Source organism: Fusarium verticillioides, chromosome 2, assembly GCF_000149555.1.
Source record: "Fusarium verticillioides 7600 chromosome 2, whole genome shotgun sequence".
In the NCBI taxonomy this organism is placed as follows: Eukaryota; Fungi; Ascomycota; class Sordariomycetes; order Hypocreales; family Nectriaceae; genus Fusarium; species Fusarium verticillioides.
In genome coordinates, this window is record NC_031676.1 from 318,225 (window position 1) to 330,258 (window position 12,034).

The 12,034-nt window shown below is 50.1% G+C and overlaps 4 protein-coding genes across 4 annotated transcripts; 2 read left to right on the plus strand and 2 right to left on the minus strand.

The window, feature by feature from the left end:
• Nucleotides 1-154: 154 nt before the first annotated feature.
• FVEG_05910 (STE/STE20/YSK protein kinase) lies at nt 155-3,490 on the plus strand. Its single transcript, XM_018894139.1, has 4 exons — nt 155-961; nt 1,037-1,067; nt 1,121-1,437; nt 1,482-3,490. Exons 1-4 carry the CDS (start codon nt 880-882, stop codon nt 3,140-3,142), a joined length of 2,091 nt encoding a protein of 696 aa, XP_018751142.1. The 5' UTR covers nt 155-879; the 3' UTR covers nt 3,143-3,490.
• Nucleotides 3,491-4,330: 840 nt separating this feature from the next.
• FVEG_05911 (isocitrate dehydrogenase [NAD] subunit 1, mitochondrial) lies at nt 4,331-6,442 on the plus strand. The gene is made up of 3 exons (XM_018894140.1): nt 4,331-4,619; nt 4,913-5,931; nt 5,985-6,442. The coding sequence occupies exons 1-3, from the start codon at nt 4,587-4,589 to the stop codon at nt 6,067-6,069; spliced, it is 1,137 nt and encodes a 378-aa protein (XP_018751143.1). The 5' UTR covers nt 4,331-4,586; the 3' UTR covers nt 6,070-6,442.
• Nucleotides 6,443-6,928: 486 nt separating this feature from the next.
• On the minus strand, nt 6,929-9,220 carry FVEG_05912 (hypothetical protein). The gene is made up of 2 exons (XM_018894141.1): nt 7,312-9,220; nt 6,929-7,260 (listed from the first exon to the last, which is right to left on the minus strand). The coding sequence occupies exons 1-2, from the start codon at nt 8,985-8,987 to the stop codon at nt 7,125-7,127; spliced, it is 1,812 nt and encodes a 603-aa protein (XP_018751144.1). The 5' UTR covers nt 8,988-9,220; the 3' UTR covers nt 6,929-7,124.
• A 294-nt stretch (nt 9,221-9,514) lies between these two features.
• Nucleotides 9,515-11,649, minus strand: FVEG_05913 (hypothetical protein). Its single transcript, XM_018894142.1, has one exon. The coding sequence runs from the start codon at nt 11,644-11,646 to the stop codon at nt 9,616-9,618; it is 2,031 nt and encodes a 676-aa protein (XP_018751145.1). The 5' UTR covers nt 11,647-11,649; the 3' UTR covers nt 9,515-9,615.
• Nucleotides 11,650-12,034: the final 385 nt, after the last annotated feature.

Consider the following 12,034-nt stretch of genomic DNA (forward strand, 5'->3'; position numbering starts at 1 on the left):
TCTTGGAATTCAGGTGCGGGGAGTAATTCCCAGCGGCCCCTCCCCCCTGTGGACAACCACTTACAGGGGGAAGAGAGTCTAATAAGGTCGCACCAGGAACGGCCGTGAGCCACCTCAGCCCAGATCGATTCAGGTTCGATGCGTGCGTGCCATTGATTGATTGGCAAAGCAAGGACATGAGCCCGTTGCTCCTCAACAACCCCCACCTCAGGTAAACAGCAACGGCCAGCAACCAATACCTTAGCATCTGAGCCAACCCAACCCGTTCCGTTTCATAGTGGGAAGGTGTTTAGCTCAATGTACGGAGTGTTTCTTTTTCGTCTGTCTCATTAGCTTGCGCCTGCTTGTTTTGGCTGCATGTTGTGTTGATTCTTTCCCTTGAGTTGCGTAGGCGGACGGAGATTGGCTGTGCTGTGCGACAACCTCTTTTCTTTTCTCGCATTTATATGAGCACATTATCATCTCCCTGCTTGTGTCTTATTTCCCTCCCTCCCTTTTCTTTTTCTTTCTTCTTTTTCATTTAGTGCTCACCGTTTCTCTTCCGTGAAGAAAAAAAAGAAAAAGTCGCGACAACCGAGACAGATATTTACCACGAACCCGGTTCGAAATTAAGACTACGATTTTCTTAGTGGTGGGGTTGCTGCTCTGCTAATCGACACCGCCAAACTACGATATCCGAACTGGAAGCGGATTCATTTCGACATCACGCGCCGTTGCAAAACCGTTGACCTCGAATAAGAGGCCCTGAAGCGATTGCCAACCGATTGATACTGCTTCAAGTCAATAGCAGTCGGCGAATTCGCAGCGACAACGTCACGCGATCGCGGGGCAAACACCGTTAGCTACCCGAAAACATAAGCTTCCCCACGAACCTACACAATGGCAGATCGCGAGCACGAGGTTGACGACGCGAATGAAGCACTTGACCCAGAGCTTCTCTACTCCAAGGAATACTGCATTGGTTAGTCCTGACGTGGTCTCGTGTTGTGCGACACCAGATTGGGCGCTTGGGCGTTAACGTACTGACATGGCGCAGGTGGTGGCAGTTTCGGTAAAGTATACAAAGGGTACGACAACGATATTATGATCCACGGCAGCCGAGCTTTGCTAACGAATTCAGAGTCGATAAACGAACGGGCCAAGCTGTAGCGATCAAGGTTATTGATATAGAGAGTGCTGAAGACGAGGTCGAGGATATTATCCAAGAAATCGCCATTCTGTCCGAGCTACAATCACCATATGTCACCAAGTACTATGGATCCTATGCGAAAGGTGCCGAGTTATGGATCGTAATGGAGTTTTGTTCGGGAGGAAGCTGTGCCGACTTAATGAAGCCGGGATTGATTGGAGAGGACTACATCGCCATCATTGTGCGTGAGTTGCTCATGGGTTTGGATTATCTTCACACAGACAAGAAGCTACATCGAGATGTCAAAGGTACGAACGACATCCTCAGCCCTGACGTTGCTAATTGCCTTTAGCTGCCAACGTGCTTCTTAGCAGCAATGGCCAAGTCAAACTCGCCGATTTTGGTGTGTCAGGTCAGCTTTCTGCTACCATGACCAAGAAAAATACATTTGTCGGAACACCTTTTTGGATGGCCCCAGAGGTCATTAAGCAATCTGGGTATGATCATAAGGCCGATATTTGGTCTCTTGGTATTACAGCTCTCGAATTGGCCAACGGAGAGCCTCCTTATGCCGATATTCATCCTATGAAAGTTCTCTTTCTCATCCCCAAGAACCCCCCGCCACGATTAGAAGGCAATTTCACCAAAGCATTCAAAGATTTCATCGAGTTGTGCCTCCAGAGAGATCCTAAAGACCGACCAACAGCCAAGGAGATGCTGCGACACCCGTTTATTAGAAGGGCAAAGCGGACAACTTACCTGACTGAGCTTATCGAGAGGCATCAGCGCTGGGCAGCTACTCATAAGGGAGAGGATGATGACAACTGGGATTCGGCTAACAGTGGACGAGCTCCACTAGAACGTGAGCGTGTTGACGAAGATATGTGGGATTTCGGCACCGTGAGACTTGTTGGTGAGCGTGGCGGCATTGTCAATCGACCAGGTCTTAACCAACTGGACGAGAATGCAACAAACGCACGCGCTTCTAGACCACTAGAGAGCGAGGAAGACTATGGCGAGCAACGACGAGACGCAAGCCCAATCAAGTCAAGGGATTTCGCCCTTCAATCCCTTGAGACTGTCAAGGCCAACCCAGGCTCAAGGCAGTCTAGCCCCCAGCGAAAGGCAGTTCCTCAATCTCAGTATCAGCAGCCGCTCCCATCACCTACGAGGGCACTACCCCAGACTCCCCTGAAGCTCCCTCCTCCAAGGGATAACGCCGAGACTCCTCGCCCATTGAGAATAACCCCCCCTGCAACAGTACAGGAGTCTCCAGATTATGATCGGGAGTTACAAAGCCAACTACAGCGTGATATTGGTATGCTCAATCTGGATTATGAACCACAAACTGAGAGGAAAGCAAGTCCACAGATTCAGCAGGTCCAGCCACCGCAATGGACGTTACCCCCTGCTCCTCCGGCTCATCAACAACGGCCAACGACTACCAAGCAGATGAGTCTACCTGAGATACCTCCATATAGGCCAAACCAAGCTCCTACGCAGCAAAGGGTACCTTCATTACAGCATACTTCAATGCCTCAGACAACTTCTGTTCCCCAGATACACACTCCCCTCCCAGGGGGTGCTCAGGGCCCTCGACCTCTTCCATCAAAGGCCGGGTCACCCAGTCCGTCCGAGTTCAACACACCATCGGCATTCCCTACACCAGCACCAGCCAATCCCGATGGGGAGCTGGATGCTCTGAACGATGTCATATTCCCAGCCCTGGAGGAGGCGCTTAAGAGGCGACAGATCAACTTGCAGCAGATGTATAAGCCAGGACAAAACCCAGCTCAACTGACACCCCAACAACAACGCGCCGAGGCTTCTCACGAAAAGTTACGAAAATTGGTTTATAAGCTGGCGCATGTCTGCAAAGAGATTGACCATTATGACAAGGCTGAACCTGTTGGAATGGGCAGAGAGGTTGGCAGTTTTCTGGAGGGGCTTCTGGAGGAGATTCTGGTGAGAGTCGAGCCTTTGGATGAGGACGAGGAAGTACCCGTTTCGTGATGTGTGATTGAGAAGCGCTGAAGAGTGTTTTGGAGTTTGGGTTTGACATTGTATATGGCATGTTATGAGCATTATGAGCCCGTCTGGCGGGTTGACGGTAAAAGGACGGAATAGGTTAGCATGGTGAGGGCAAAGGGCTGTGGCATGGCTGAAAATAGCTGGTATAAAATAGATGTCAGTCTGTTGTGATTTTGAGATAGAATCCAGCGATGTTTGTTGCTGCATGAGGTTATCGAGGTCTTTATGAGAGTGCAGGAGTAAATGGAGCTTGTCATGATCTCTAAGAACGGATGATAGCATGGGTATCATGCTTCAATTCCCTCATTGTGATAGTAGTAATTTGATGCTTGGGAGGAGTAGTTCTAGCGATTTGTGATTGCCTCTATTGAGGGGTTATCCTGGATATGCTTTGCTGCAGGGCATCATGATAAATAGTGGTAGTCGTCTACGAGTATAAGAACGACTTAGTGTGCAAGCCATTAAGGTCAAAACATAGTTGGCCAAACTATACCAAGTGCTCCCTATCCTCAATACCAGCTTCGGAGTATTCTACCTATAAGCGTTTCGTAAGTACGAAGTCCGAGTAGCAACACGAGTCTTTGCAACCTGATACCTCGCCAAGAATTTGCTCGGCCCGCATAAAAAGCTCCACATGGGGGAATAGAGCTTGTTATGTCATGGCCATCATGATATGTCCGTTACGAATTGGGGGAGCTCAGTCTCATGAGAGCAAGTGTATTCATAGAAAGATGGAAGCTAGCCGGATAAATTGGATATGAATATGCCCGGATCAACTCAATTGAATGAATGCTATTGTTGATCCCCAATTCTGTTCTGTTTCCGTGACGTCGTTTGCGTCGGTCCACAGCCTAAGCCTAGAAAAGCAGTAAATTCTAGCGGCCGCGCCGTGCAAAACCCCACAGGCTACCCCATGCAACCCTCAGGGAGTAAAAAGCCTGAGACTTGGGAGGTGGATGCTAAAATAAATTCAGTAAAGAAGCCCCTAAATTTAGGCTGGAGCTGCCTAAGAATTCTTATCGCTCAGCATAGAAGTCCTAAGCTTTTATGTCTGGCCTGGTGCTACTCCACTCTGGCCACTGACAAGCTCGGAACAATCGCGTTTTCCGATCGGCGGCCGAATGAAAACCAGTGGTAAAAAAAATTATAGAGGCTCGGGCCAATGCGACACCATAGTTCAGAAGGGAACCTTGCAACTGATTTGACTCTCAGAGCTACCCGACGGGAACGGAAAACAGGCTTGCGCGATTTGCACTTGTACCCTTCTCCAACCTCAACTTGTAAAAAAACAAATCTTGTTCCTCTTTTCTTCTTCTTCCTCTCTCCTCCTCGTGTGCGGTGCCTCGGTTTTTTATACCTTATATATCTCTCCCCCGCCAAAGCTCTCCTCTCTCTCTACCTTTTAGATACCCCCCCACTTGTCATCATGTTGTCTCGAGGATCTCTTCGATCGGCCCAGGTACGTTTTCTTTGTGGTGTTGTTGCTTTTGTTTTGGTTCTGTGTCATGATGATCTTTTGTGGTGTTTGTGGTACATGAGAAAGAAATGTCTTTGGGCAATGGGCTTTTGTGGCTGTGTGAGGATGTGCATCATGTCATGATCATCATCGCGACATCACAACAAGCGAGAATTGGAGTTTTGCGTGGTGGGACATCGCTGTGGGACAAACACCACATCGCGCAAATGGCTCAGATTGATCATACGCACTCTTGACTACTCAATTGATCCTGTTGCTAATAATTCTTTGCTCAGCTGCTGCGCGGCGTCGCCAAGCAACAACCCCAGCTCGCCCGATCCTTCGCCACCGTCCAGTCCGACATCTTCAAGCCCGCCAAGTTCGGCGGCAAGTACACCGTCACCCTCATCCCCGGTGACGGTATCGGTACCGAGGTTGCCGAGTCCGTCAAGACCGTCTTCAAGGCCGACAACGTCCCCGTTGAGTGGGAGCAGATCGAGGTCTCCGGTCTCGAGGGCGCCGGCCGAACCGAGGATGCTTTCCGCGAGTCGGTCGCTTCTCTTAAGCGCAACAAGCTCGGTCTCAAGGGTATCCTTCACACCCCCATCAGCCGATCCGGCCACCAGAGCTTCAACGTCGCCATGCGTCAGGAGCTCGACATCTACGCCAGCATCAGCTTGATCAAGAACATCCCCGGCTACGAGACCCGCCACAAGGACGTCGACCTGTGCATCATCCGAGAGAACACCGAGGGTGAGTACTCTGGTCTCGAGCACCAGAGCGTCGACGGTGTCGTCGAGTCCCTCAAGATCATAACCCGCGCCAAGTCCGAGCGTATCGCCAAGTTCGCCTTCTCTTTCGCTCTCGCCAACGGCCGATCCAAGGTTACCTGCATCCACAAGGCCAACATCATGAAGCTTGCCGATGGTCTTTTCCGCAGCACCTTCCACCAGGTCGCCAAGGACTACCCTACCCTCGAGGTCAACGACATGATTGTCGATAACGCCTCCATGCAGGCCGTTTCTCGACCTCAGCAGTTCGACGTCATGGTCATGCCTAACCTTTACGGTGGTATCCTGTCCAACATTGGTGCCGCTCTCGTTGGTGGCCCTGGTATCGTCCCTGGCTGCAACATGGGCCGTGAGGTCGCTGTTTTCGAGCCTGGTTGCCGTCACGTTGGTCTTGACATCAAGGGCAAGGATCAGGCTAACCCTACTGCTATGCTCCTGTCCGGCAGCATGCTGCTGCGACACCTCGGCCTCGATGAGCATGCTAACCGCATCTCCAAGGCCACCTACGCTGTTATCGCCGAGGGGTAAGTTCTACGCCACTCATTGAAGCTTAATTGCAATGCTAACAATCCTACAGCAAGGTCCGCACCCCCGACATGGGCGGCTCCTCCACCACCCACGAGTTCACCAAGGCCATCCTCGACAAGCTCGAGACTGTTTAAATGAAGCATCTTTTGTGATATCCCCCTCCCAAAAACAAACCATGCGAAATCAACCCATTTATATTTTTTCGTTTGTCTTTTCCCGTATGTAAAAGCGGGAGCCGATTGGACATAACACGCATACAACACACAACATTCTGAAAAGAGACACACCCACCATACCCTCGAATATACGTACTTGACGACCCGGGACAGCGCGGATTTTAAGGCGTTCTGAGAGGCAGGGGTTTGGCGGCGACGTCGAAGGAAGAAGAGAAAGATAGAACAGAACAGAAGAAGACAGAGGATGATGATTGAAATAGCAGAAGGAGATTGTACGTGTAGCATGACCTCTCGCAGTCTTGAATATATTGTAAAGTCCAAGTTTTCCCGATTGCTGTGTGATGAGCCTGTGAGCAGGTGATTATGAAGAGTGCATACCACCAAGTTGTGGGACATATCTGAGGTTCCTGAAGCGGTACGTTCACTTGATACGCATCTCTTGAGCTCAGACGAAATAAGGAGTGATTTCCCCTGTCATGCTCCGAGCTTGGCGAGTCATTTTATCGCGGAGACCGAGTTGATAACCTCGGTTGATGCTACACCGAAGACATTGGCTGCTTTGCTATAGGTTAGAATGAGAATGCATGTAACCTGCATGACAGTGACAAGTTGACATGGAACATGCTAGTTTGATTGAAAAATAATACAGAGTATTAGTGGTGCTTTTCTAGGGGTGGACTGAGACTTGAGTGAGTGGGATTGACCAATGGTGTTTGAGCATGGGAACTCCAAACTGGCCATGCTCGGTCTATGATGCACTGCGAGACACGAATGGCTCGTTGAGAATGATTTGACAGTTAATTCAAGACTAGTCTTTGGGTCTATACAAGATCTGCTCTCGTCAAGGAGACCAGGCTCTGACCAGCAATCTTCTCGTCAGACGTGGTGATATCACTGTACGAGAATTACTGTAAATTAAATAGGAAGTCCAGGGCACACGAGAACATCAGGCTTTGTGTGATTCTATACAAGCCTCGGTGAAATCTACTCGATCGCATCTGCTTTTTCAACTTCTAAATCCGTCCTCTTTCAAGAAACGCCTTGGGTACATCCACATACCGACTCCTCAAATACTCACCAATTCCCTTTCCAAGACCATCAATCCGATCCGAAGACGCAATCCCTCCATTCAAGTTATCCAAAACACGGCTATATCACATCAGTATCTCAAATTCACCATCATCTAACAGGGGAACTTACAAGTGCACAGCGTTGATACCAGGAAACTCAACCCTCTCAACCCTCCTCTCAGGATCACCCTTGAACCAATCATCCCCAAACAACTGCTTCAGCTTCGAAACAGTCAACAAGTTCCTCAACCAGCCATATTCATCATCATGCCTCACAAAGAACCCAACGTTCGAATTATCACCTTTATCACCTGATCTGGCGTGGACTACACTTCCCAGCGGCGCCCACTCCGTCGGTCCAAAGGTAAGCATGTCAACCGGTCCATGTGTTTCCGTCGACGGCCGTACGATAGGATATTTTGCTGTTTTAGCTGGCGGCTCGATACGATGTGAAGCACCTGTACTCATCTCAACGCGATGCTCAATCGCAGATACAGGCATGAGCGCTGGAAACATCTCCATAAACGGCTTGGGCACCATAGTCCTAAAGTCAAGATTCATATGATACCCCGGATAACTCTGCATACGAAGAGCATAAATCGGAACTTTGAATTTGGGCGCGTCAATGTCTTCTTTTCGACGAGCTTGCGCAAAGACACGCAGTGATACAGTTCCTGCTTGTTGAGACGTAGGGTTCTCAGCTGGAGTACCATAAAGCTCGATGCTCAAGCGGCTGAAGTTTGACTCTTTGAACATGTGCGCCAGTTGGTTCTTCATCATAGCTGCTTTCTCGTAGACGTCGAGACCGTTGATGTAGAATGTTGCCTCAGCTTGAAAACCGCCTTTTGCTGCGATCATGACTTTTGCCGTTGGCGGTGGAGGGAGGCCTTTTACTCCTGTGACGGAGACGCGGTTTTCTGACTCTTGTTCGACGTGTACTCCTGAGAGATCTGCGACGACATCGGGGTTTAGGTATAAATGCCCCTGGAGTTCGTAGAGTAATTGTGCAGTGACAGTCTCTTTCGTGACTCTTCCTCCACCTTCTGCTGTTCTTCCAATGGTACATCGTCCTCTTGGATCGATCTCAGCAATGGGGAATGCAATATCCACAAGTTCAGGTAGAAAGTCCTTGAATCCTGAGAAGTTTGCACCGACGACGTAGGGGCCGCACTCAATGAGATGAGCAGCGAGAAGTGAACCAGCTAATTCCTCGTACTGATCTTCTCGCCAGCCGTGATACCACGCCGCAGCGCCCATCACAGGGGAAGCATCAGTGCATCGACCGCAGATAACGATACGGGCACCAGACCGAAGAGCCTGGACAATACCCCAACAGCCAATATACGCCGTCGCACAACACGGCGTGAATCCCCAAGACTCAAGCGTCTCCTCCGGATGATCCAAATGCGTAGTCTGCACATCCTTCCTCCCCACAACATCCGAGACATCATCACCCAGCACTTTGGCAACAACACAATCCGCATACCCCCTCTTCTCACAGAGCGCTCTGACCTTATCATACAACGCATCAGTGTTGAGCGCCCCAGCGTTAGTCACAACGCGAATATCGCGCTGCATGATATCGTCAAGACACTCGTCGAGCTGCTCGTAGAAGCCGTTCTCGTAGCCGAGGTTGTGGTCTACTTCTTGCTTGGTGATTGCGTTCCAGGCGATGTTCATCTCGGAGAGCCAGTCTCCTGTTATGACGTGGACGTTGCCGGAGCGGACCATGCGGGACATTGCGTGGGGATGGTCGCCTGTTGCGCCGGAGACGTTGCCGATGCGGATTGGAGGTCTGTCTAACATTTTGTGTGATATGATGCTTGATGTGAGAATATGTATATGTGTATGAAGTGTTGGTGATGGTGAGTTGATGTGGAAGTTATAGTGAACTGTGAGTGACAAGGTGAGGTCAGGTTGCGGCTCTTGATAACATTCCTTTAAGATGTGGACCTTCGGAATAAAGATATTCTTAATTGTGTAACATCTCGGATTATTCAGGATCTTGAGAGTCTCTCATGACTTATCATAAGACTGTGTTTGATGCATTGTGGATTGGCGGACGCGGCGCCGAGTGGCGATCCACTTACACGGGCCCTGGCATTTCGGCTTCGGCGACCGAGTCCGTCAATTCAACCGCTCAACATGAGATAGAACATGATGTGAGACCCCTCAGGGGCCATAGGAAAAAACTTACTCTTTTTAGTTTATTCGGGAGCTTGATTCGATCCATATCGTATATTGTCCAAGAGCTGGATGCATCTACGCCCTCCATAATCTTTGTAGCCTGAAGTCGATTGCAGAGCGAGAACCACTCAGGAACCAATGGATCACCCTAACTTCGAGCTGAATTCATAACATATATACTCGATACTTAACATCATGTAGAGAAATGTAGTAAGAAAAAGTAGCTCAATAAAGTACATGGTTACCATCAATAATACGGATGGCTTTCACCCCCCAGCCCAAAGAACCACTCCTGACTCAACTGCGAAATAGCATCATTATGAAACTCATCCAGCCCCAAACTCTGCAAATCCCCAAAACAATCCCTAAACGTACTATCAACCGTCATCCCCGCAAAATCCGCCTCGAACTGCACCGGCGCCGCAACACTCGCCTCCACGACATCAGCGACCACCGCATCACTAAGCCTATCAAACAAATCCGAACAATTCCTCGCCAAGTCCCATCTCTCCGACACAGCTACCAGCACTTTCGAACAAGCTCTCGTGTCGTTTACTACTTGGTTGATCGTTGGTGTTGTATGTAACCTCGCGCGCTGGGGCTCTGAACCAGAGAAGTGATGGCGTAGGGCGAAGATGTATGATAGACCGGCTAGGAAGACGGAGTGCATTGTTATCCATGAATAATTCAACTTGCGAGATCGGTGGAGACTTGCGTAGAGACTTATAGCTTCCCTTGCAGAGTCGTAGATATTCTGTAGTGCGAGACTGTTCACTGCTGCGTCGTTCAAACACGGCGATGGCCGGAATAACATGAGCATACCGTTATGGTACAAGAGTCTATACCACTCTTCAGAGCGGAAACTCGAACCACTAACCGGGGAAGCAGCTGTGTCACTCTTGACAAGGGGAAGGTTCGCTGTTTCGGTATGCCACTCTTGTAACTCCTTGGCTAGAGCTGTTCGCATTTCCTCGTAGCTTGTGTTCGGGAACATGACGTGTTTGGCGCTTCGGTGCAGGGCGTTTATGATCTTCCCGCAGATGAGGCGGTAGCGGACGATGTGCACGAACACAGAGGTCGCGGCGCGGTATTGCGGCGTTCCGTGAGGTGCTGATGAGAGAGGGCTGCTGTCCTCGGGTAGTTGATCTGCTGTCGACGAAGGGGGGAGATCAACGTCTATATCTTCAAGCTGTAGAGCCAATGGTCTCCCAAGAGCCAGACTCGTCACACGATCTAGCGCAACAAGACTCCAGAAACATCTCCTCTTAGTCTCCATCTCCTCCTCCTTCACCTTCCTACCCGCCTCATCCAACGTCCCCGGAAGCGCATAAGTCGCTGCTCGATGCAGCCCCATCTCAAGACACGTCCTCGCTGCAACACCAATGAGGTGCCAAACACTAGTCGTGGTATTACTCGACGTCGTGCCCATTCTATACTGACACACCAACAACAACGCCTGCAGCCTCTCAATCCCATCTCTCGCCAGCACATCAGCTAACCTCGTCATAGCGCGATTATAATGCGTCTCAGCATCATAAACCCCGTTCCAATTAAACTTGTGCACTTGCGCCGTGCCAATGGCGAGCGTCATGTCGACGAAGAAAGCATCGACGGGATCTTTGGCGCTGGCGTCTTCGTACACTGCGTCTAAAGAGCGGTAGAGGGATTTTGTGGAGAGGAAGGGGTAGCAGAGGTGGTCATGGCTGCAGTAGGCTTTTAGGAGTTCTGAGGCGAGGGTTTTGGGGGGCAGGCCGGAGGAGGTTTGTGGTGAGGATAGGCTGGGATGGGAGTTTGGTTTGTAGGATGTTGTGAGGGATGAGGATGGTTGAGGGCGGGATTGGAGGAGGTTAGCGAGGAGGAGGCCGCTTGTTGAACCGACGAAGTGATGGCCTCCGCCTGCGATGAGACTCATCTGGATAACCTCCTCAGCTACTTCTCCGTCCCCAGGACTATCCTGCACCACCGACGTCCCAGCTCTGTCACCTCTACCCCCTCTCTCAACATCTTCAGATCTCCTCGCCCCCTCAGACCTTCCACTCACATCCTCTGATCCCCTCACCTCCTCCGACCGTCTCAACTGCTGCGTCAAACCCTCATTACACTCCATCAACTCCCTAATCCTCCTCTCCAACTTCTGAACATTCCTCCTCCTCAACTGATGTTCACTAACAGCATACTCACACGCGACTTCAGCGCGTTTGCAGGGCCCGCATTGAGGTTGGATCTTGTCGCAGCGGACTTTGCGACGGTGACATCTGTCGCAGGCGTTTGAGACCATGGCAACGGAGACCGAGGCCGAGATGATGATGGAGAGAGGACCCCGCTTGAGAAGGAAGAAGTTATGGGGCGTCGGTTAGTGAATGCGGGTTTTATTTTGGGTGGGATTGGGGGAACTAAGCTTAATTGTTACCTTAATCCTGACTCGTGGGGTTGGGAGTGCAACGTTGATGGATGATGGATGCATCGTGATGTGACTATGAGTATGGATGTTTATTTCCGCTCGTATACATAGAACAATGAATTAATCTCTCTTTTGATTAGACTATTGCAGTTCTTCAGTTAGATACTCAACAATGTAATTGATGTAGTGTCATGTCGGATATCGTTATCCTCTATATCATCATTCACTTACACAAGCCTTGACTCAACACTAGAAATCCTCCTGC